Here is a 25,998-nt window from a genome sequence, read left to right as displayed (position 1 = left end):
TCCTCGTAGGTCAGACCCTCCAGACCCTTCACCAGCTTGGTCGCCCTCTTCTGGACTCGCTCCAACACCTCAACATCTTTCTTGAAGTGCGGGGCCCAGAACTGGACTAGCCCTACTATTAAACCAAACGTACCAATCCTACTATTATCAATGCATTTCAAAATGTAGATTAAAAACTAGATGAATATGGATATTAACTGCTTTACTGGCAAACTAATGTGGGAGTGGTTACTGCGAAGCTGCAGCAATGTTTGCTAAACTTAGGTCTAATGAAACGTAGAGTTCCCGTAGGAACAGAGTTCCTCCTCCAGCCAAATCCCTGAACACACTGAAAAATCCTAACCCTCAAATTCAGCAATAGGAAAAACAAAATTACAGCTAAACCACAGACCTAGAATGGAATTCCTCAACAGCAATGTTTTATTGCTATTTAAATCATCACTTCCAGACCCAGAGAAAGGAGGTGGTGTTCTAGCAGGAATGGCAGTAAAACAGTCTCCCTGTAAACAGCCCACATAATGTTGTCAAAAACCTCCTACCTTCAATACCAATCAAGTGGCAAGGGACTGAACTGTATTAATCTGGCCAAGCAGCAAGATAATCATTTCTCACTAATTATTCCCTGGAAAGAACTTAGGTAACTCTAACACGGCAGCTTTCCTGGTAACTATAATTACACAACATGAGTCCATAACCTTTTTTCCTATGGCAAATAAATCACAAATAAAAAGATGCTTTTTCAGTCTGTAGATCAGTAAACCAATGCAGTGCAACACAATTATACCACAGTAACTTTCAATTAGCCAGCCTGAATATTAGCAACATGCACCTCAGAACAAGCCCATGTATCTCACACAGAATCACAGAATCAACCAGGTTGGAAGAGACCTCTGGGATCATCGAGTCCAACCATTGCCCTGACACCACCCTGTCAACTAGACCAGGGCACTAAGTGCCATGTCCAGGCTTTTCTTAAACACATCCAGAGATGGTGACTCCACCACCTCCCTGGGCAGCCCCATCTCATTTTTGCAGCCAGCTTTGCTCAGCTCCATTCTCCCGTGGAGTGGACTGGTACGGTTCCCAGTCTAACTCAGTTTAAAGGAAGGCAGTTCAGCTGACATTATGCTGCAGCTGGTGCTGGAGCTTTTGTGTGGACACGGCCACTGCAAGACTCCTTTTCTTCCAAAACTCAAAGCACAGGTCCCTACTCAACTCCAAAAGCAATAACTCATATGAGTGAGAAGAAAACTTGTTTGCTCTCATTTGAAGAACGGGGATCTCATTTGCAGAACTGCAGCCAACAGTGAACATCACAACTTATCAGTAAATGTATTTTCATGCTTCTGCAAAGTGAGTTACGTTTTCAGCACTATTTGGAAATGAAGACTAGCAAGACCCACGTCATCTAGACAAATGGTAAGTGCCCTTGTTGATCAAGTCCTATCCCATTCATATTCAAACCAATATCACTGAAAGTCTCAGGAATGCCATAGCAACATTTGTACAGGATTACTGAGCTTCCTTGTTCCAAGATTTCTGTTGCCCCTCCAGCTTCTTTCAAGAAAACAAAGCTGAATGTAAATGAATCCAACAACCCAGGAAAGGGGACTTGACGTGTTCCTTGATATCTTCAAGTAAGCAGAGGCAGAAATAACAAAATTAAAGGACCCTGAACAATGCCCGTGAAGGCTAAACTTTGAGTTCTTATTGTTACAAAATAGTCGTTTTCCTTCCTGGAGTATTCTGACTGCACAAAGCACTATCTGTGTGTAGAAAACCTCAGTTGTGTCAAGTTCACAAACTGGCTGGTGACACTGCATCCTCAAATACCACCCCCCAATCACAACTGAACTCTTACATTTGTCACTTATCCCCTGCTCAGCGTTGCTCTTTACCTCCCAGTTCAACTGCCATAACAGGTGCCTGTGGACTTTCCATGCAAACACAGGTATTTGCTTGCACACAGTCAGTAGAAAAAAAAAAACACAACCTAACAGAGGGTTGAAAGGAGAAATTGTAGAAAAGCACAAGAGAGCTCGGCAGTTCGGAGAATTTAATTGTATTAAACATCCCAAATGAGGACAGTTACCTTGATACAAGGGCATTATACTGAACAATTCAATACTGGTCAGCAGTGATTCTTCTTTGAGAAAAACAAGCAAAAAACACACTTCCCCCCCAAATCAGCCTAATTAATTCATACTAGAGTATTACTTTGAAGCAGAATGGGTCTGAATGCTACATTTTGTAAAAGCACTAAGTACTTCCAAACCTGTGTGACATAACATTGTTTTGAGGAAAAGAAATATTTCATAAGGACAGTTCTCTCAAAAAAATAACGTTCTAGCTGTATTTTGCTGTCCCTATAATGGGAAAATTTTATCAGTAGAAAATATCTTCAGTGCATGCAAGCAATAAATTTTCAGTTTAGCAGCAAGGACATTACACAGAATCGTAATTTTATTTGAGGTATCACATGCTGCAATTTTGTTAGACACATCTCTAATGAAGCCAATACATAGAACAAGTTACAGGGAACAATTGTGCTATGGATCAAATTTCAAGCTTTCTGTCAAGTTTCTAAACTAGTGAAACCCACAGAATCACAGAATCAATCAGGTTGGAAGAGACCTCTGGGATCATCGAGTCCAACCGTTGCCCTGACACCACCATGGCAACTAGACCATGGCACTAAGTGCCATGTCCAGTCTTTTCTTAAACACCTCCAGAGATGGTGACTCCACCACCTCCCTGGGCAGCCCCTTCCAATGGCTAATGACCCTTGCTGAGAAGAAATTCTTCCTAATGTCCAACCTGAACCTCCCCTGGCGAAGCTTGAGGCTGTCTCCTCTTGTCCTATCCCTTCATCTTCTTGGGCTTCTCATGATAGGAGACAGTATGTTTCTGGGGCAAGAATTCAAACACATCACATGTTTTTGTGTCACTATACTCATTTGTATTCAAAAATTTAATCTAAAATTTTAATCTTTGTACTAGAACACATGAAGGGAAGCAGGAAGTACTCCAAAATTCAGATCTAAATGATCAGACCATCTTTTGATTTCTAGTAAATACTTCTCAGTGCTGAAAAGTTCTTCACAGATGCATGATCTCTGCTGCCTCATCTGCTTTTTCTCTATGACAATCAGCTATTTCTCTATCCACTTCAGATTATCTCACAATATGTCAAGGTGAAGACAAAACCAGACTAAGATCTGTTATATATTCTTTCCCACCAGCTTTGTCTCTGCCTTCAGTTTCATTAGGAAAACTATTGGCATTTTCTAGCGCACATTCTACAAAAAAAGCAAGCTAGTCAAGAATTACACTCAAATATGCCACTGTCAGCGATGGAGAAACATGCAACCAATATGCTATTCTTGTATCTACCCAAGCTCAGCTCCTTCCCAAAAGTATTACCAACAGTCACCACTGGTTTGCACAATCTTCCCTCCAGTCAGCCCAAGTGCAAATGCACTTTGTGCATGCAAATATTCAGGTTATTCACTAGCATCAGTCATCTGTTGACGCAAGTCTGCTTTCTCCCAAACATATGGCCTATGAGGAACGGCTGAGGGAGGTGGGGTTGTTTAGCCTGGAGAAGAGGAGGCTCAGAGGTGACCTTAGTGCAGTCTACAACTACCTGAAGGGAGGCTGTAGTGGAGTGGGAGTCGGCCTCTTCTCCCGGGCAACTAGCGATAGGACAAGAGGACACAGCCTCAAGCTTCGCCAGGGGAGGTTCAGGTTGGACATTAGGAAGAATTTCTTCTCAGCAAGGGTCATTAGACATTGGAAGGGGCTGCCCAGGGAGGTGGTGGAGTCACCATCCCTGGATGTGTTTAAGAAAAGAGTGGACATTGCCCTTAGTGCCATGGTCTAGTTGACAGGGTGGTGTCAGGACAACGGTTGGACTCGATGATCCCAGAGGTCTGTTCCAACCTGGTTGATTCTGTGATTCTATATCAGATGCTTTGTTCATTCACCTTGTAAAGTTCGCTATGAACAACAGTTTGACACCACTTTTCTGAAAATATTCCAACTCCATGCTAAAACCATTATTCCACCACTGCTTCCAAAATTAAATGCTCACACAGCTTCAGTCCCATCCTCCAACACTTGGGGAGGAGCCAGAGTCAGGACGGAAGAGCCAGTCCCCAGCCCAGAGCTGCTCTGAGTTAGTAATTTGGAGCTCACTCTGTATCATCTCAGCAGCTCAAGGCTTTTATTTCCATCTAGATGAACCAACCTGACACGCAAGCAGAGAAGGGAAAGAAATCACAGAAGAGCTCTCCTCATTCATTCCAGCTTACATCTACAAACAACTCCTTCGGATTCCATTTTTAAAGGGATATTGAAGTGTCATCTACTGAGTGAAAGCTGCTATTAGATTCCACTTAGTCCAAAGTAGCACAAGCCTTTTATAACACGACAGCATCATTTCTTAAAGTGGAAACAGGGAGAAGAATATCTGATGATATCCAGCTGTGAAACAGAAATCACACGTCAACCAGGCTCACACTTTGAGAACCACCCACTGCAGCATGTGCACAGAGAGAAAAATAAATAAAATAAAAAACAATTAATCTGCTTCTAAGTTGAACTTTCCATCACAATTTCCATACCCCTTCTTAGTTAATTTTTATGAGCACACCAAGAACGTAGATTTTTTTCTGATTATTTATGGAAAATGAGTTTTATATGCGCTGATAAAATTCCCGTAGTTACAAAATCCATTTGCTTTGGGAGGAGAGTGGCAGTTGTTTTCTGCTCCAAGCAGAACACAAATAATGAGAGTCAAAAATCAGGCAACTACTTACAGATCTGAAACTTCAGATCGTGTCAACTACTAGTTAACAAACAAGTTTTGCAGTTTTGAATAATACCAAACATACTCTTTAAAATTGCAATCTGTCCACGGACAGTTCACAAACTGAAAGCTGTTATGGGGTCATTAATTTTTAAGCACTGTGACTAGCCAAGGAGCGGTTTTACTTTTTGAGCCTTTATCTAATTACTCTTTGGATGATGAAAACACTGCCTTATTTTCACACTGACGGTAAAAAAACTATGTTTTTCTGTGCACAGCAACAGTCAAAAGCAGAAACAATCTTACATTTTTGTACCTACTTTTTCATAAGTAGTAACACTAATACCTTATACCTGTATATTACATGTCAGCCTAGATATGTTTTAGGTATATATACACTCCTCAGCAATATGATGCAAAAATCCATGATACATTACAGTGCAATGTAATAAATTATATATAACATAGACCATCTTAAGATCATTCTGATTCTTAAGCTACCTTCCTGTAGATAAAAATCAGACTCGGGTCCTCAGGTGACTGACGTCTTTAAGAGTGCAGAACATGCATTTGTTGTCTCGGATATACTTTCCAACACTGAATTATATACTGTTTTGCAAGGGTAAACAAACAGCAATGCCAGAGCCCTGTCAATTAACCATGTAAACTACTTTTTTTAAAGTATCATTATATAATAAATTTCTGTAATTGAAACAAGACCCTGAACACAGAACAAATGGGTAGTATTAATTCATACCTCGTCGTGCTGTCAACAGTTAACCACATGACTAATACCATATGTATCTTGAAGCAAGAAAATCTATTTTTTGTCTCTGCTGAGTTAATCTGGGTTATTATATGTCCGTGGTTGATTTTTGTTTAGAAAACAAGAATGTAGAAACTGTCTTGCAAACCAAAACAGAAGAACCGCAAAAGTTTTTATTAAGTATTCATTTTCATAACACATTTATCTTCTTTTGCATTTTCACCACCTCTAAAAATATCCTGTCTGTGATATTTGCATTGCATAATTGATACCAGTTTATTAGGATTATCATATTCTTATATCTTCAACTATTGGTTGTTTAACTGGGTAAAGTAAGCACTGACCCACTGATCCCACCTTGTGGGTGCAAGCTACCAGCCATTAGCCCAATGCATCTGCTGTGGTACACATCAACCTGACTCACAGCACCCTTGCTAAAATATTGTAACTGGTGTCTTCTGGTGACCTTAACTTCACCAGTGTCAAAAACTCTTCCAGAACTTTAAGAAGCAATTAGAGATATTTACATTGGTGACCTTTTAGCAAATGCCAGATTTCACTCTTTTTTTGAAAACGACGACTCATGACAAATAAATGTAACAGATGTCAAAACTTGTTGAAAAAAGCAGTTGAAAAACTGAAATCTGATGTTAAAAATCGAAGAGCTTTCAGCTACTGGTAATAAAAAGGTCATTTTTTTTTCCTACTTAGTAGCAGGCTCAGAAAATCCCTCTCTTTTCTCACACTGGTAAGAACTTTCCTAAAGATTTGCAAAATCATCTGTAAATTGAATAACAGGAAGGTTTGAGCTCTTAAAAACCTTGAAGTGATAGAGAATGGGCTGCAAAAGCACACTATTTTGGTGTGATACAGTCATCACCATGTCCTCAATGGCAGCCCTACAGTCTCCAGTGGTTTAATAAGAAAGAAACAGTTATCCTTGATTAAGAACAAACTCCAGTCGTCTTCTCTTCTCCCCATTCCTCAGCAATGGTATCCCTGAGTCGAGGTTTTTGTAGACTGCAGTTACAAGATGTGTTGTAAAAAACAAACAAAATTGTTTTGTTTCACCAAATCTGAGCTCTTGGAAGTTGGTGTATTTAATCCAACAGCCTCCCAAAAGATTGGCCCATTTCTCCTTATCCTGTTCACTCAACCCATTTACGAGTTTCAAGGAAGCTCTTCAAAGCAAGGTTTTCTTTGTAAAAAGAAAGATTTTTCAGTGTCTAAAACAAAACCCCAAGAAATCTCATCAGATGAAAAGCTGATAAGGCTTTGCTAGTTTGTAGCATAGCTATTTCTACAATATGCTGCAGAATAAAGTGATGGCTTTGCATTTATAAGCAAAATGGTCTGCGGGTCTTCACATAACTCATAAATGCCAGTGTCCTTAATACATCGTTAAAATTCAGAAGTCATACTTAGAATAATTGATTAAAAATTCAATGTTCATTAATGTTTTTCACCACCTTTCTGTATCGGGTAAGGTGGCCACAGCAGACACAGATTTAGGAACTGCATTCAGTTATAATTATTAGATAATATTATTATATTTCAGCCTCTGCATCTATCAGGAGGAAAGCAATTATGCAGTAATGGTGTATTCTTGTCTCGTGTGGAATCCTGGTCTCCGAATTCAAACTAACCACTTTATTCACATTTATCAGGACATACTCTTATCTACACAATATAAACCAAAGCTAATATATTTCATATGAAAGTAATGAAGATTCACCTGAAATGCTGTTCCTCTTAACAATATTCTAATATAGCCTCGTTCAGGGACAAGCTGTGTCTTTGCATTAACTTCTCAGCAGCTTCATGGCTAGAACTGCTGATCCCAAACACCAGGTGAACGTACACATTTTCAACACAGCCCTGAATCTGGCAACCTAGTCAGATTTTATAAACTGTAGGGTTCTTTTCCTTTCCAATTTTTTAAATAATAGATGTCAAACATTATTATTTCTGCAATGAAAAATTACTATTGTCAGCTACCAGCATGATGGCAACACAACTACTCAAACGTGACATTCTTTACTTGCTCACATCTAACTGATTTATAAGCTGCTTTTCTTTACTTTTGAAAAGAAAGGCATGAGTCACAGAAGGAAAATAATAGATTCTTGGGGGTAATTAGTACCAGCCTGGTTTTGCCACCACTGCCATGACCTCTAGGAGTTTTTAGAAGGATTTTTAAATACAAAATTATTGTAAGTTCTGATATTCGAAGAGATGAAAGAAATGCACAGGTACAAAGGATGAAATATCAGTGTTCTCTGCGTTTCACTGAGAGTTTAAAAAGCAGCAGCAACTGTATCTGTATGGAAAGCCCAAAGGAAGAGCACCCTATTAAAGAAGTCAAAAATGCTAGCATCTACCATAGCAATCTCCGGTTTTATTTCTACGAAATCTGGGCTGACAAAACTGGGAGGGGTTACACCAGGCTAAATAAGGAATTTTGGTTCCCTTCCCAGTAAATATTCAGAGAAAAAAGAGAATTGCTCTTCAGACACATACAGAACGTTACTTAAAAACATTACAGAATATAATTTGGAGAGCAGGCAACAACACACTGAGCTTTTCTTGTCATTTGCAGCACTTTACCATGACTTTGTCCAAGATAAAGATTGCCAAAGTACTAGTCTGTCTACCAGGCTATAAATCTTAACACAAATATAGACACACACCCCCCTACACGGCACAGCTGAGGAAGAGTGGGACTCCCTTTAATCAGTATTATTCTGGATCTGAAATCACATGTGTGCTGGCCACTCAAAGGTTCAGTTTCAGGCAGCCCCAGTTTGTCTTTTGTGCAAGAAAATCACATGCAAAAATCCACAATTGAGGCTTTTCTGATAATGTTGAAAAAAAATAAGCCAAATGTGTCTGCTTTCTAATTATGAGACATGTTACTGGGGGAAAGAATTAGCTCACATGAACCAGTGCCTCACCTTAGCTGCAAAACAAACCCAGTGGTTTCCCTGAGATTTTTCACAGTACATTCCTCTTCTACAGATGTTTTGACATTAGCAGCTGGATGCAATCACTGCTCAGCATCTAGAGCAGACTTCCTGCAGCAGTCAATGGGGAAAGATGAAAAAAACTTACACAACTGACCAAGAAAATGGTCGGTTTGGAAGACTCTTACATACACACTCAGCCAGCAGAAGTTATTTGGTCCAAGCTTTATGAATTGAGGGCATATAATTTCACCTTGGATTGCACATGTTCCTTCCACAGCTATTTTCCCATTGATCTTAATGTCATCTGGCTTTCTTTTCTTAAATATTTTACTATGTTTCTTTGAAAACCAGGCACTTTTATGATTAGTTTAGGTTAGTTGGGCCAAATTGTAACAGGCAAAACTCCCACTGACTTTAAAATTGAGCAACAGCTCTAGGATTATTTTTCCAGAAGATTAGATCAAATTTGGCTCTAGTCATGCACATCTTTTTTCCTTCATTCCGTTTTCAAATCTTCAACATCTGTACAGAACATGGGTGGACCTCCTTCATCATTTTCAATGAGATGGAAGCCTAGTGCTTCTGTTTATAGGATTCATTTTTGATGTAAAGGTTTCTGGGAAAACTACACCAAGGCTGTACAGAAAATAAAATGATTGTTCAGCTTGGGGACAGACCTTGGACCATGCTCACAGCGAATTCCACCAGGTACATACACACAGATGCAACGAATCACCTTCAGACATAGAGTAAAGACAACTTTTGCCCTCTCCTATTCTGCTAAGGACTCAAATTTACAACTTTGGAAAAATCAGAATTGCTACTCTGCTAGAACTCTCTTCCAAAACACAAATTGCTATTTCACCCTCAGCCTCTCGATCCACAGTTACTCCTTGGCTGGCAAACACAGAATGATTGGCTGGGAGCTACCACGGTAGCAGGTATGTGACTTTATACACTTGTGAGATGACTGTTGCAACAGTAATATTGGCTTGAATTAGCAGCATGGCTCACGTTGAAATAGATGACACCTGACTAAATCAAATATAACAATCAAATCCTACAAGTGTGCAGCAACAGAGGTGTATAAAACATGTAGGTATCAATTTCTCTTCGGTGAAAGGAATATCTTTGAAGGCAGATCACTTTCTGGGCTCATTGGTGAGCTCTACCCAAGAGACAGAAGGATGCTCTCCACACTGGATGTTTCACTGTCCAGAATAATGCAGTCTCCTGCCCTCATTTTGATTTCCTGATACACTTGCCTGAGTGACAGAGCAACAGGGTCGTATTCTTTAGTGGCATCTGCTGCCCAGTGCCCCTGACACACAACGTGCATCTTCTGCCCAAAACAGGATCCTTCTGGCAGCCGAATAAATTAAGCATCAACTCTTAACATTTCAATCAAAGCAAGGAGATGGCCTATGACTAAGTATCTATGTTATGGTCAACTTTGCTCTTCCAGTAGCGATCCCTTGATTATTTCTCTTATTCTTACAACCTAAGAATTTTTATTGCAGAAAAACTGCAAGACCAAATCAATGATAAGGAGATCCACATACTTCTAAACAAAGGAGGCTCTTGGTAGTATGCCAACAAAAAGAGTACGTGAATATCAGAGAGCAATGTCGTTACGCCTATTGCTACCACTGAAAATACTTAATTTCTAGATATAATGATGTAATAAAATCAGGAAAGCTGACTGGCTTGTGCTACAGTATAGTTCAGTTCAGACAAGTTTTTTTTTAAGTGCTGCCTTTGAATGGAATTACTGGATGCTCTTGTGAAAAAAAAAGTAGTGTGACTCTTTGTCTATAAGGAATGCAACAGAGGATTAACCAATAACAAAGATTAAAGTTAGAATCATAGAATGTCCTGAGTTGGAAGGGACGCACACGGATCATCGAGTCCAACTCCTGTCCCAGCATAGGACAGCCCCAGAATTCATACCAGGTGTCTGAGGGCATTGTCCAAATGCTTCTTGAATGCTGTCAGGCTTGGTGCCATGACTGCTTCCCTGGGGAGCCGGTTCCAGTGCTCCACCACCCTCTGGGTGAAGAACCTTTTCCTAATATCCAACCTAAACCTCCCCTGGCATATCTTCCTGCCATTCCCTCGAGTTCTGTCACTGGTCACCAGGGTGAAGAGGCCAGCGCCTACTCCTCCACTTCCCCTTGGGAGGAAGCTGTAGACCACCATGAGGTCTCCCCTCAGTCTTCTCTTCTCCAGGCTGTACAGACCTTGTGACTTCAGCTGCTCCTCGTACGGCTTCCCCCCTAAACCCTTCACCATCTTTGTGGCTCTCTTCTGGACACTCTCCAGTATCTTCACATCCTTCTTATACTGTGGCGCCCAAAACCGCACACAGTACTCAAGGTGAGGCCGCACCAGTGCAGAGTAGAGCGGGACAATCACCTCCCTCGACCAGCTAGCAATACTGTGCTTGATGCACCCCAGGACACGGTGAATCTAACGAGACTTGATATCATATACTAAGTAAAACTTTCTCATTAATCAAAGCTCTTTCCATATGTCTCTTTTTTGGTACACATTGGTACTAAAGCTTTTTGCACTGACATGCCATATAGATCTGTATTTCTTACCTCTATAGTGTTTGCTCTCATAGTAGTCAATCAACCAGAAATGCATACATGGAGTCCAAAACACATTCTTATGGATTCTTCAAATTAATCTTTTGGGACTTTTGTGTGAGCAGATACCACATGCTTCCTTATAATCACTATATTTCATTCATTGATGTTTAATGACTGAATGTTTTATCAAACTTTGTTTAAAACATTTTGATGAAAAAAAAAATTAAAAATCATGGTAGCCCTTGTGTTAAAAACAAATGGAACTTGAAAACTAACTATAAAAAAGTAACTGCCATTCACAGAGGGCAGTTGCAAAAGTTTTGGCCCAGTATCTTAATCAACCAAGTGAGGCAAACAAATAACTTTTGCTTAAGTATGCAAATAGCATAGTAAATGGTGAAGCAGTAGTAGAAGCTGTAGGTGTAGTTACAGAGACTGATTTGGATGACTTACAAATGTGGTCTTATCTAAATCATATGCATTTTAATACTGGTGAATGCAAAATGAGAGATCCAGAAACAAATAATGTATGTCACACAAGTCACTCTGAGAAGGACTTAAAATGCTTGTAGCGCATGTCCTCCTGGAATTACTAGGTAGCTAGGAGTGTTAATGCAATACACAAATATTTTGGCAGAATATAAATGCTGAATACCCAGTAGGATTAGTGAAAAAAATAGAAAGTGTGTATATAATGCTACAAAAACTCCTGCTGGGTGAAACATTCAATTCCAGAGTGGAATCTACTCTTCAAAAGCTGCCAAAACTTGTAAAGAGGTCAAGGAGTCTGAAATACATGCATTGTCATGACAGGCTTTAAAAGATGGAACTTAATTCATCAAAAAAAAAAAAGGAAAAAAAAAAAAGGAGATTGAGAGGTGACTTAAAAGCGACTTGCTTGTATTTAATTGGGAAAAAAAGATTTTTGACAACAGAATGAATTTTACTGTATCAAGGAAATATGTAAGTAAGCATAATCACTGGGAACTGGAGTCAGCCAAACTGAGGAGAAATAAGACATATTTTCCTCTGACTGTGAACACTGAACCCTTTGGAACAACCTGTGTACAGATGTAAAGGATTAATACTAATTTGATATATTTTAAATGAAGAGTTGATGCCTTCCCATAAGATACTCACTCCTACAGGATTTAAAATAATGACTACTGGACAGATTGGAACGGGCTGGCCAGGGAGGTGGTGGAGTCACCATCTCTGGAGGTGTTTAAGAAAAGCCTGGACATGGCACTTAGTGCCATGGTCTAGTTGACAGGGTGGTGTCAGTGCAACGGTTGGACTCGGTGATCCCAGAGGTCTCTTCCAACCTGATTGATTCTGTGATTCTGTGATTGTGTGGCCTGTATTATTCAACAGTGCAGACCAGATGGCCATAGTCATCAGTCTGGCCTCAAAATTACTGAAATGCTAGTAAATACCCTCAGAAATGTTTGGAAAATGGGGACGCAGAAGAGAGAGGTGATACCAGGAGCAGGCCAAAAGCTTAACGAGCCACTGAGAACCAGCACCAGCACGTTTTGGCTCCATATTTCCATAGGGGTTAGGGCTGGGAGAGACTTGGAGATTTGTTTAGAGATTGTTTATTCTAGCTAAATTGTTTCCAGGATCTAGTTAGAAGTATTTGGAAAACCCTTTCATTAGCTAAGAATAGAAAGTGATCTACGCAACTACAATAAGCAACATTTTTTCAGTCATGTCATGTAAGACAGCTCGGGGTACTCCCATCTTCATCTGGTCTCTTGCTTAAGGGATTAGTCATACCTGGCCTCTCGACTACAGTCCCATTGTAACCAGACCAGGATTTATCACAGCACAGTGAAAAAAATCTGACTGTTAATAAAGGGTTCAGGTTTGTCGACAGTAGTAGATTTTACATATTTAGCTGCTGTTGCTAAATGTTAAGAATATAATACAGAAATCTAAGTTATTATATATATTACACACATAAAATACGAAATTATATAATTTATATATAAAAGTGTGCATATATATATATAAAAAATAACAGAAATATTACACATTAAGAGTAAAAAGCTTTCTGTAATTTCCAGTCTTCTGGCAAACAAAGAGTCCATTTGCTTTTGTGAACTCCCCACATAGCTTTCACCCACACTTCAGTCTCCGCTTGTTCACTTGCCATGGACCATAATTTCCTGTCATTTAAACCACCCAGTCACATTTTCATCTTCAGGGCTCCCTCTGAACAGCCTAAAAGCATCAGCAAAACTGTGAACAGCTGATCCCCCCCTCTTCTGTCAATGAATGTCTCCAGCTGTTTTCTGTAGGTTTTACCTTTCTTGTAAGGTATTTCTGGTTGTCCTTCATATTCCAGTGTCCAAGCAGGAACCACTGAAACCCATGGTGTCTAAATGACTTAAAATATCTTAAAATCCCACTTCTTGGATCCCTCATCATATTTAAGCTTTCAAATACCTTAGGACAATCTGACCCAGACTATTTGTATCCTAACTTCTGTATGAATCCTCACAGAAAAATGAGAAAACTGATAGGGAAATTTTCTCCTGATAGTGCTTTTGTAAAACTTTACCTGATATTTTACGGTTTATATGTGATCTTTACACATTTCCAGCAAGATCAAGATCAGCTGTGGAGGCTAAAACTCTTCTATTGGTTTCCAATACCAGCTGCCACACTGAAGAGCCTCATCTGTTTCAGAAAAGGCTGCCTTTTAAAGAACACCAGTTTGTTAAGAATAAAGTTAAGAAATAAGTAACAGAGCTGTCAGAAAATCTTACAGTATAATTAAGTTACAGCAAACTGAAGTCACTGAAATCTCTCCCACAACTGTTTGGCCAAAGAGTGAAGCAATGAAGATAATTACTATTTACAATCCCATAATGAAGGCCAGCCATTTACCACGAACAGTTAAAGCTCCTCCATAGACAGAATTTGGAAAAGAAGCAGATTTCCATACATGGTTACATTTTGATACAAGATACAAAGCCAAATTTTGCAAGATCTTTGTAAGTGAAAAGCACTGTGCAGAAATTACTGTGTAAAGAAGCAGTTTCCTTCATACCAAACTCACAGTTTTAACCCACTGTCTGATCCAGGTTGACCAATTTTTACTGCTGGAGGCTAGATGTAAAACTGGGGTAAACTAATACTACCAGGTGTAAATATCTGAATTTTGAGTGACTATGGCTAGAATTACCTGTTCTTTTCACAGAATCACAGAATCAACCAGGTTGGAAGAGACCTCTGGGATCATGGAGTCCAACCGTTGCCCTGACACCACCCTGTCAACTAGACCATGGCACTAAGGGCCATGTCCAGTCTTTTCTTAAACACATCCAGAGATGGTGACTCCACCACCTCCCTGGGCAGCCCCTTCCAATGGCTAATGACCCTTGCTGAGAAGAAATGCTTCCTAATGTCCAACCTGAACCTCCCCTGGCGAAGCTTGAGGCTGTGTCCTCTTGTCCTATCACTAGTTGCCTGGGAGAAGAGGCCGACTCCCACTTCACTACACCCTCCCTTCAGGTAGTTGTAGACTGCACTAAGGTCACCTCTGAGCCTCCTCTTCTCCAGGCTAAACACCCCCAGCTCCCTCAGCCGTTCCTCATAGGTCAGACCCTCCAGACCCTTCACCAGCGTGGTCGCCCTCCTCTGGACTTGCTCTAACACCTCAACATCTTTCTTGAAGTGCGGGGCCCAGAACTGGACACAGAAATTTTTCATTAATTTGTCAGAATACTCCAAATAAAGAAGTGTTTCAGTCCCATCCATCAGAGTTCCTTCAATGAGCTGGAAGAAATCAGCCTATATGCTTCTTATATAAAGCACGATGTCAAACCACAATGTCTGTTCTCCAAAGAGTAAAATTCTTAAAGGCAGATGTAAATGTGCTGTTTCTTCAGTGCAAAGAACCCTTAAGACAACTTTGTAATCAGACTGATAATGCTTGATTAATACTTGATTCAGGAAATAAATTCTGAAACAAATTGCTCCCTCTGCTCTCTCCTAAGCTAGAACTTGAAATATAAGTGATAGAAAGAAGTTTTTAAAAAACTGTATATTATGTAAAAATGTAAAAGATTTTTCTTTGGAAGAAGCTGGAATTCTTCTGGTACTGCATAGGGGGAAAAATAAGTAAAGCCTCAGACTGACCAATTTCTTCAGACAAAACCATCTCCATAGATAGGCAGGAATTTCTTTGTACAGGTAATGAAAATGACCCCAAAGGAGAAGCACAATCAGAAAGGATAAAAGCAAGGTAGATTCTTAACTCTAATTGAAGGTCAGGAGAACTCAGAGACTTCGGTCACCTCCAAACCTTGGAAAAACCTTGCACAAAAATGTTTAAACTCTTGAAGAAATTTTAGTGCAAGGCTTGCAAAAAGCTGCCTGCTTCTTCACCTGCATTAACAAAGGCGGAGTCTAATATTTTGACTCCTGTAGGTACCTTTCTCTACTGCAAATACTCCTATTAGCTGAGGACGCTTACCAATATGAACAAGATATTAGCAAAGAACTCAGTTTTGTAATTATAATACAACTGTAACGACGATCAAATGGAGCAAAATTACAGTGCTTCCTTCAAAATAAGGAGAACTTGTACCTAAATGAGTTGAAAAATTAAAACTATTGCCCCATAACACACAGATATTTGTTAAATAAATTTATCAGTACCTGTATCGCAAGGATTTTCTTTTCCTCTGCATATGCACATTTCTTTGTCAGATTTGAATGCAACTTCTGCAAGCTGGATCAGAAAGGCTTACTTCCTCTTGCTCTTCCCCATGGTTGGAGAGAGCTGCGTGAACACATCTTTCACTCCAGAGCCATCAGTTTTAAGAATCTACCTTTTAAAAGATTGTAAGATTGTAAAGTCATCTAGATGATCTAGACGTAGGGATTGAGTGCCGTAAATTTGCAGATGACACCAAGCTGGGTGGGAGTGTCCATCTGCTGGAAGGTAGGAAGGCCCTACAGAGGGATCTGGACAGCTTAGATAGATGGGCTGAGACCAACGGCATGAGGTTCAACAAGAACAAGTGCCGGGTCTTACACTTGGGCCACACCAACCCCCTGCAGCGCTACAGGCTGGGGGAAGAGTGGTTAGAAAGCGGCCCGGTGGAAAGAGACCTGGGGGTGCTGATCGACAGCCGGCGAAACATGAGCCAGCAGTGTGCCCAGGTGGCCAAGAAGGCCAATGGCATCCTGGCCTCTATTAGGAATAGTGTAGCCAGCCGGTCTGGGGAAGTGATTGTCCCTCTGTACTCGGCACTGGTGAGGCCGCACCTTGAATCCTGTGTCCAATTCTGGGCCCCGCACTTCAAGAAAGATGTTGAGGTGTTGGAGCGAGTCCAGAGGAGGGCGACCAAGCTGGTGAAGGGTCTGGAGGGTCTGACCTACGAGGTACGGCTGAGGGAGCTGGGGGTGTTTAGCCTGGAGAAGAGGAGGCTCAGAGGTGACCTTAGTGCAGTCTACAACTACCTGAAGGGAGGTTGTAGTGAAGTGGGAGTCGGCCTCTTCTCCCAGGCAACTAGTGATAGGACAAGAGGACACAGCCTCAAGCTTTGCCAGGGGAGGTTCAGGTTGGACATTAGGAAGCATTTCTTCTCAGAAAGGGTCATTAGCCATTGGAAGGGGCTGCCCAGGGAGGTGGTGAAGTCCCCATCTCTGGAGGTGTTTAAGAAAAGACTGGACATGGCACTTAGTGCCATGGTCTAGTTGACAGGGTGGTGTCAGGGCAATGGTTGGACTCGATGATCTCAGAGGGCTCTTCCAACCTGGTTGATTCTGTGATTCTGTGATTCAGGGCGTGCAAATAAAAGTGCTAAGAAGGAACAGCATCTAAGTTGTTAATATGCTGTCAGATTAGGAAACATTATCAAGAGGTGGGACATCTCAACACAAGTGTCAGCACTAAGAGAAACATGGGGAACTGCTTCAATAGAACAGCAGTCCAATATTTTGTCATCTCTCATGTCTATTGGTGATCAGCCAGTTAACATCTTGCATAAGGTGATTGCAAAATCTTGCATCACATGAAGTGACACTAAACAGGAGACAAGACCAAAGATCACATGAGACAAGAACATATCTGGGGCTAAATGATGCTGTAACAGATGTGGTGACAGCTAGCTTGTGGCTACCCTGCCTCGTGAGCAGCCCCCAGAACAGCACCAGCGCAGTTTCCAATCCAGGAAGATGTTCTGCTTCAGGCTGGCTCGTACCACACCAGAGCTAATTCTCTCGAGTCTCGTTTTCTGAAGTGCCGAACACCTGCAGTTTCCTCTGATTTCAGTCGGTGTAGAGGGCACTCAGCGCTTCCGAAAACCAAGCATTATGCATGAGCAGACACGCTCTGAAGAAGCAGATGCTCCAGAAAGCCGAAAATGCCACCAATTACACAAGCCCTGTTAAGTTTCCTTCAGAGCACATTGCTTTAGTGGTTTCACAGGGAGAAAAAGCCTGATTTAAGTAACATTTGCCTAAAATGTACAGAAATATAGATTAAATATAAACACAAGTGTCTGAGGTAAAAGCAATAGCAGCTAGTATTGATTAGCCTACTCGTTATGTTTTATTAAAGTGCTCTACTTTGCGCACTCTTCAAGAGCTGGGTCTCTCTACGTGCACGTGGCCATATTGCAGGGACTTAGGAGCTACAGCTTAGCCCTTTGCAACTGGCAACCAGTTACAGGAGGATTTCAATTTATCTGGAACACAAACATTTTACACGTACTAGGGATGAAGGTATTACAGCATTCTTGGAATTTGAGGTGATAGTTTTTTAAAAGGACAAACACCATTATAAGGTGAGAACTATCAAAACCAAAATCACTCTTACATGATAAATTCTGTCAGGTTGCACCATTTTTTGGAGTCTACTTTCTTCATCATCTCTTCAAAGGATTTTCCACAGGCAGGCAACTTTTCTAACATGAGCGATTCGTTGCAGAGATTAGTGTGTTGACGTGCACCTAGGCAAAACCAGAAAGCACCTTAAATCTCAAGCGTTGAAACAGAAGCATGAACACATCACTCACAAACTCCTTCACGTATTCTGCTTGCCACATACACTGTTGTAAACCTAACATTCAACTTTCTAAACAATTTTAGAAAATAGATAAAATATATCTTTATGTAAATTTATTAAAAACATAACTTAGCACAAAATACTCCAGGTTACCATAGATAGTATTATCTTTTAGACCTAGCACAGAGGAACCCACCTAGTCACTTTTCTAACGTTACTTAGCTTCTATTACTACTAAATTACTACTGCCCATTTCCATTTTGAGTTAAAAGCTACCTGGAGTTACTGATCAGATACTTCAGTGTAGAAAACACTTCTCAGGCTCACACAGCAAGAAAGAGATAACCTTGACTTGAGCAAGCCTAGATCTTTTGCAACCTGTAATGGCAACTCCACAATATTTAGAGTCAAAGTCAAACTGGAATACAAAGATAGTATTTTGCTATTTCTAACAAAACTAAAGTTCTGAAAAAATTCTATTCAAACTAACTAAATAATTTGATTTTGATAAGGCTGAAACATTTTGTTTTGATTAAGTAGTTAAATGTCTTGCTTTACCTTTATAAATGGCACTATTTTGATTGTTCTTCTATAGACAAAATGCATACATTAAAAATTACTGTAAGTACGTGTATATCAACATATTTAATACAAAGGCCTAAATTAAATTAGTCAGAAAAAAACCAGTATTATTTCTTCTCTTTATAGCAGCACAAACCTGAGAAAAGGATCTACCTGAACAAACCTGCAGCCCTAACAAACCCATGTGTCAGGCAAGCCTCCGGGGAACTCTGACTTTATTTTTAAGAATAAAGCCAAGAAGAACAGACAACTTTGTCCTTTTTTAATCATAGAAAAAAGAAGTCTAAATGGAATCAGGTCTTGCACCTTTTTCTTCTGCACCTGCATTTTCACTGAGACCCTATTTACACGAGGGAGAGGAGGTTTTTCTTTTCCTTCTGTTAGTTCCTTTGAGAGCAGGATCCCATCGTTGCTGAAAAGAGCCAGTGGTTCTTATTTTGTGTGATATTTGGTGACAGCCAAACCCACTGCCAGGTGAAGTGAGGGCAAAGGCACGTAAGCCTTCGCTTGATATGAAGTCAGGTGCAGCCCTCACTCTTGACAGGGCACTGTCCTTACTACTTAGTCCTAAAAAAAAAACTAAGGCAAGATGACTGGTTTCAGGCTTCATATCATGACCCAGCCATCCATCAGAACCTGAGCCCCTAAGCCTGCTATTTCACACAGACCACAAACCTCACCAGGTGTACGGCTGGCTCACTGGGACCTGCCCCTACCTCCTTTGTCATGTCTGATTGTCAGAGCTCTTAGAGCTGACACTAAGCCTTCATCCATGTCAGAAAAAAAATCAATTAATCACCAGTGATAGAAATGGTTATGAGCCACAGGCAGCATAGTTTTGTCCTTGGGAAGTTAACATGACAGCATGGACCCCGCCTGTTTAAGTGTTCCCACCAATTCATCTGGCAGCTGCAGCAGTCATAAGTTATACTTTCCACAGAGCTGCAGATGAACACTAAAGCTGGGCAGAATTCAAAACCAGATATGAAAATTGCATAGCTGGCAACTTAAATCCTGCATTGATGCTTTGACAAAACTTAAGCAAAGCTGCCTTCCCTGGCAGGGTATTCTAAACAGTCAGCTAACACTTGATTTATAACCCTATAAATCCAACAGAATACAAGTTTCTCCTCCATTATGGCATGTGCACCGACAATTTACTCCAGCCCCTTCCCAGCAGGGTGTTTAAATGGATTTTAAACATGTTAACATGGCCTTCCCATGGCTCTCTTAGAACTTCAATATTTTGCAGGGTTGTAGAAAAAGCTCTGATAGAGTCATTTGACAGGAACAACCTGACAATATAAGTTTCTGTCTAAACCCCTGGCCAAAGGGGTTCAAAATTATTAATAATTCTACAATTTTACCATCACTATTGAGACTGACCTTTACAAAATACTACAACACTCTCTGTTCATACAGCCGATGGACAAGACTAGTTGTGAGAAATGCATGAGTTGACTAATTGAAACACGACAGGATGGAAGCTCTCAACGGCTGCCATTAACAAAACAGAAACAGAACTCTGAATTTTAGAAGTAAAGCTCACCTGCAAATCCAAGCGTCATTAGACCATTAACTAGGGGGGAAAAAAAGAGAGAGAGGAGTTAGATACCTCCATACTATTATATAAAAGAATTAGTGCACATAGATGCAAACTTGAGCATCATTTAGGTTTCAACAGAATACTCAAAATGTTCACTCAAACATTAGTTTCAGTTTTATTAAGGAGTGTGTCTGAATGGAAAAATTCACATTTAGAGAACATTATGGTTTTAAATTCCTTTTTATCTATCTTTTAAATGTCTGAGTCATGCAGACTTGTTATGGGTCTGTCTACACCACTCTCTCCTGTAGCTTGTGTAATCACAGAATCAACCAGGTTGGAAGAGACCTCTGGGATCATCGAGTCCAACCGTTGCCCTGACACCACCCTGTCAACTAGACCAGGGCACTAAGTGCCATGTCCAGGCTTTTCTTAAACACCTCCAGAGATGGTGACTCCACCACCTCCCTGGGCAGCCCCTTCCAATGGCTAATGACCCTTTCTGAAGAGAAATTCTTCCTAATGTCCAACCTGAACCTCCCCTGGCGAAGCTTGAGGCTGTGTCCTCTTGTCCTATCGCTAGTTGCCCGGGAGAAGAGGCCGATTCCCACTTCACTACAACCTCCCTTCAGGTAGTTGTAGACTGCAATAAGGTCACCTCTGAGCCTCCTCTTCTCCAGGCTAAACACCCCCAGCTCCCTCAGCCGTTCCTCATAGGTCAGACCCTCCAGACCCTTCACCAGCTTGGTCGCCCTCCTCTGGACTCGCTCCAACACCTCAACATCTTTCTTGAAGTGCGGGGCCCAGAACTGGACACAGGATTCAAGGTGCGGCCTCACCAGTGCCGAGTACAGAGGGACCTGTAATGTTCACCTTTCGCACGGTGAAGTCACACATTTTGAAGAACATTACGTTTAAAACCCATGAGCTTCTCACACGGATGTTACGCTAACACAGGTACATCAGAAGAGCATCCCAATGGAAACATAGACTATGCCAACAGCAGGAATCTTCTGATCAGCGACCTGCAGTACATCCAGATGGATTAAATTAACAGCAGCCCACTGTGCTCGCACAGCTCCAGCCACACTTAGGATTTTGCAAATATACCTAAGAGGGATGTGGCTTCAATTATTTTTGATGTAGGCACTGAAAAAAAAAATCAGTGACAAATCTTTATAGTGTTAGCCTTGCATCAGAAATGAAATGAGCAATTTCACACATATGGGTGCCTCCTGCTCCTTGTTTATACCCTATGTGTCACTCCAGTCAAATGAATCAAGATATACGTAGCAGAATGTCAGCCGCAATAATATTGATCTAGACTGCATTCGCTGAGATACGCCAAGCTCTCGACCGAGTTAACTGCAAATTGTAGCGTACATATATCTGAGAAGAATTTAGATCCTTCTAAGGAACATATTTTTCTTCCAGACAAGCATTAATCTCTGTCTTAGCTACTAATGAGCCAGAATATACTGAAACTGTGAAGAGCAGGAATCCATGTATAGAAAATTCTGTTGCATCCAAGCTCACAGAGCTGAAACTCCATTATACACACTGATGGCTGGATCTTTTTCACAAATAGAGCATTTTTCTTTCCAGGCTATTAGCTGTTATACTAGTAAATATACTCGAATCCCTGGGTAGGTTTTTCTTTAATCCTCACTTGAAAATGTGCCTTATCAACCACAGAAAACTGAAGATCAAACTAAAAGCACACACTTCATGATGAAGCCAAACCCACTCACTCTGAGGAAACAATCTAGATGTACAGAGGTGCCCTAGATGCTCGCCTTGAGGACCACAGACTGCACCTCCAATCCTCATCCTATCAATTCCTGCCACCAACCTCTAGATCCTTCATAGTTATTGCTGCAGTAGTCCTCACAAGACCACGGTGAGGCAAATAAAACAGGATTTACAACAACAGAGAAGTGGTAAGAGAAAACGTGTCCATGTTTTACAGACGAGAAGGTGAGTGACTACCCCTGTGTCAGGCAGGGAAGCTGTGATAAACCAAATAAAAGCTCACAGGTTCGTGGTCACAAATCCCCTTGCTCCCAGGAAAACATGCTTTTTACATTTTCTGATCTGCTCATAACAAAGTAACACAGGATGTTTTGCACCTATCCTCAACCAAGAGTCAGATACCTTCAGAGAAGGGTAAAACAACAATCCACACCACCACATGCTGTCATGCCCACCCCTCTTTGTTTTCTTTACTCCCAGATATGCAACTCCTAACAAAGATTTAATCAGGAGACTACAGCTTGTTGGCTGTGATAGTTTACACAAAAAGTACGACCTTTCCAGCAGCTCTTTTAAGAAGGGGCAAATTCAGCTGATGCTGATGCCATCACATCTCATTAGAAGATACACAAAGTGGGTCACAGTGTTGGAAGATGTTGCCATGATCCCAAAATAAACAGGTGCTATATACTCCTACCTGAACCAACATCTAAGGGAGGGAAAAAGAGGTTCAATTTAACTGTACCAGTTGCCTGCCAGTTAAATTATGTTAATGGACCACAGCAATGGCCTTTAACTTTTATTTTCTCCATACACTGCTGCAGCATTAATGGAATCAGATGCGAAGGGACCAACCAGCTTGAAGCCAGAGGAAGAGGTGAAGGAAAGCACCATCAAATGAAAGACAGGGAAAAATAGGTTTGAAGAGCCTTTGGAAAGAAAAAGAAATGATACGCAAAATAGGATAAAGTAATGGAAAACAAGAAAACCAAGAAAAAAACAAGTTTTTATTAACAACATACTTCAAAATCTTGTATATGAAAAAAAAGAAAATCTAATCCTAGACGTTCACTGCAGCTTCTTATTATCTACTCTCCACTCTCCTTTTGTAAACAGACATTCTTCTGACATTAAAAAGGGAATTCAGAATGGGATTCACAGCAGTATGTAAATTCACACTTGGGATACATGAGAAGGTAACTGTCCTATAATTTTTCAAGTACATAAACTTCTGGTTTTCTGTGAAATGGATAAACATTTCTCAATGTTTATTTTTCTGCTATATTGTTGTTATTCACTGGTATTTTTTCCCAGAGGCTTAAAAGTAGCACTGAAAGTCTTTGTTTCTTCAAGATGCTGCAATTACTGACAGGACAGCAAGATTTTTGTGCGGCTCCAATACTTTCTCACAACACAGATATCAAATCAATCTTGTTTTACCTGACCACTGTAGGCAGTTTTTCACCAGCAATTACAGCAGCATAATCCTATGCACATTCTTTGAAATTTATGATGTCTGATTCAAAACCACATTTTTATCAATCATAATTTTCATAAGAAGAAAAGAATATATTTGAATGTATTTGAATGTTACACAGTTACTTGTTCCATAGGTGGTATGAAAGATCATGTTAAACTCACCAATCTTTTATGTAAACCCCAAGTTATACCATTACAGGTTTTCTGGCAGGAATGCACAGACACTTCAGGGTATCTAATGCGTAAGAAAATCCCATGGAAATAACTTCACCTGTGCTCTGACACAATGTCAAGAGGCATCCTACTGCATCAGAAGAACTCTGGTTACAGTTGGGGTAGGGTTCCTTTATTATCCATTTTCCTGGGCATTTATGAGCTCGAGAGCCTCATTTCACCACAGTCTGTATGAAATCAGAAGGGAAAGGTGAGCTAACACAGGCATCACGTGGCTGCCTTCCCAAGACTTCTCTACAAGCCCTCTATGGGGGCCGAGTCAAACGTGTAAGGCCAAGACACCTCAGACTGAAGAGACTGAGCAATCCTGAAACTTGATGGGAAAGCCTACAAAGACCCCATGAAGGTCTGAGCCCTCCTGCTTTGAATAACAGGACTGTAAGACAAAACAGTTTCTTCAAATGTATTTCACCAAACTCACTTTTTTTCCCTGCCTAATCTCTATATCTTCAGCCAAATACAGTCCATAAGCATTTCTTAAAGGCACGTGAAGGTACATCTCTCTGTTCCAATTTTGCATCACGTCAGGGCACAGTTTTGTATTGACAGCTTAAGCACAGTGCTGGCAGGAGGGGCAGAGGTGGACCAAGGATATGGCCACGGAGCTGGGAGTGCAGAAACTGGTTCCAACAATAAGAGAAATGGGTGAAAAAACTTACCATTTCTGTCCTTTCAGATAAAAGCCAAGGTTTGCTACACCAGCGGCTGGGAGAAAAGTGGCTGATCCTTAGCTAGCATATAGCTTCCTACAGGGCTGTGGAAGCTTGAAGCAACGTGTTCCTCAACAGCCACACAAGACACCTTGCTCAAGTGCCATGGGGAGCTGGCTGGTCCCCCCCTGCTGCAGCCTGTGCTGAAGGATCTAAGCTTTTATCCCTACTGCCCTTCGTACCTGCACAAACTGCAGCTCCGGGTTCTTTTTTAAATGATAAATTGCTTCTCTGAGCCCAATTCTTATTCCAGCTAATCACACCAGGATGTAAACCCTCAACAGAGATAACAAAGTAATAATTTAGCATGAAATTGCTATATAGACAGGCAAAGCATAAACTTCTGCTATGAAAAAGTCTGAAACACACTGAGGAAAAAAAAAATTAGTGATGACTGACGATGAGCCAGGGTGACCCCGGCACCATCCCCCTGGGCAGGCAGAGCCACAGCCAGAAAACAGGCTCCACTGACAGCTCCAACATGGCAGGGGATGAACCAGGGAGTGCAGACAGCAGCAGCAGGAGAGAGGACCAGAGGCGGGATGGGAGACAAGGTGACCCAGTGTGTAGGTCCAGAACACATACAGGAAAACAGCCAGTAAGCCAGGACCACTTATGTGGTAGCTCAGGGCACGGTGGGGGACCCAGACCCATACATGGGGGCGAGTGGAGACCCAGTGGGCTGTTCAGGGCACTGTTAATGCACTGAGAGTCCTGACATATTTATGGGGAAAATGAAACATATCTTCTCAGGTCGCCCACCCTCAGAGAGAAAGCTAATATGAATGACCACATTGTTTCAAGTCTAGGGGCTGTTGCTAAAATCCAGAAAGGAAAAATAACGCTGTTGGTACAAAAACTAGAGCCCCACCTGCCCATCTTTAAATAACCTTCGCTACAATATATATGGCTCAGAAGGTCACCTTTTGTTCTCAGCTACTAACTGTCCCTTTGACACTTTTCTTTATAAGAGAAGCGGGATGGGGAGGGGGGGACAGGGACAGGATGCAAGAACGTCATCACCTAGTGTGAAAGCAGACAAGGAAATGAGGCAACTGAAGTTCACGGAGCCTGGCAATGACAGGAACCCAACACAAAGGAAGGATGCCAGGAATAAACAGCAGCTTGCAATAAATATAACACTTGAAAGAAGTGTTACACTTGCATTCGAAATTGGCCCAGAAAAACCATGCCTCAGCACACAGAGAGGCAGGAGCAGGGTAAACCTGTTGGCAGGGTGGATTAATCTATCCCTAGGTCCAAGAAATTATCTAGAGAGCTCGAGTAACACAGAAGTCAGCTTTGCATTATCCTGCTGAATCCTTTTTAATACTTTTTTTTTTTCCCTTGTGTCAACTGTACAGCAGATATGCATTAGCCATGGAAATTAAATGTTCACAACCAAAAGCGCGGTTCAGTGCTGTACTTTATCACAGTTTGAGGCATTACGTTATTGCTTCTGAATTAGTAAGGTAATTTCAGACAGTTAACAATTTTGGACATCAGAGTCCTCCTCCTGGAGAGTAAGGAAA

General features: G+C 41.1%; 1 protein-coding gene across 2 annotated transcripts in view; it reads right to left on the bottom strand.

Annotated features, from left to right (window-relative positions):
* RAMP3 (receptor activity modifying protein 3) overlaps positions 1-25,998 on the bottom strand; it is a 74,609-nt gene that overhangs the window by 9,063 nt on the left and 39,548 nt on the right. For both annotated transcript variants that reach the window (XM_068396934.1, XM_068396933.1), the window contains 2 exons: positions 20,295-20,324; positions 17,975-18,107 (listed from right to left, as the gene is read on the bottom strand). In XM_068396934.1, coding sequence (XP_068253035.1) covers positions 17,975-18,107; positions 20,295-20,313 — 152 coding nt within the window. In that variant the 5' untranslated portion in view covers positions 20,314-20,324. The remainder of the gene's footprint in view (positions 1-17,974; positions 18,108-20,294; positions 20,325-25,998) is intronic.

This window comes from Nyctibius grandis, chromosome 3 (assembly GCF_013368605.1).
Source record: "Nyctibius grandis isolate bNycGra1 chromosome 3, bNycGra1.pri, whole genome shotgun sequence".
NCBI lineage: Eukaryota > Metazoa > Chordata > Aves > Nyctibiiformes > Nyctibiidae > Nyctibius > Nyctibius grandis.
Note: the sequence above shows the minus strand (reverse complement) of the source record. Positions and strands in the feature narration are given on the sequence as shown.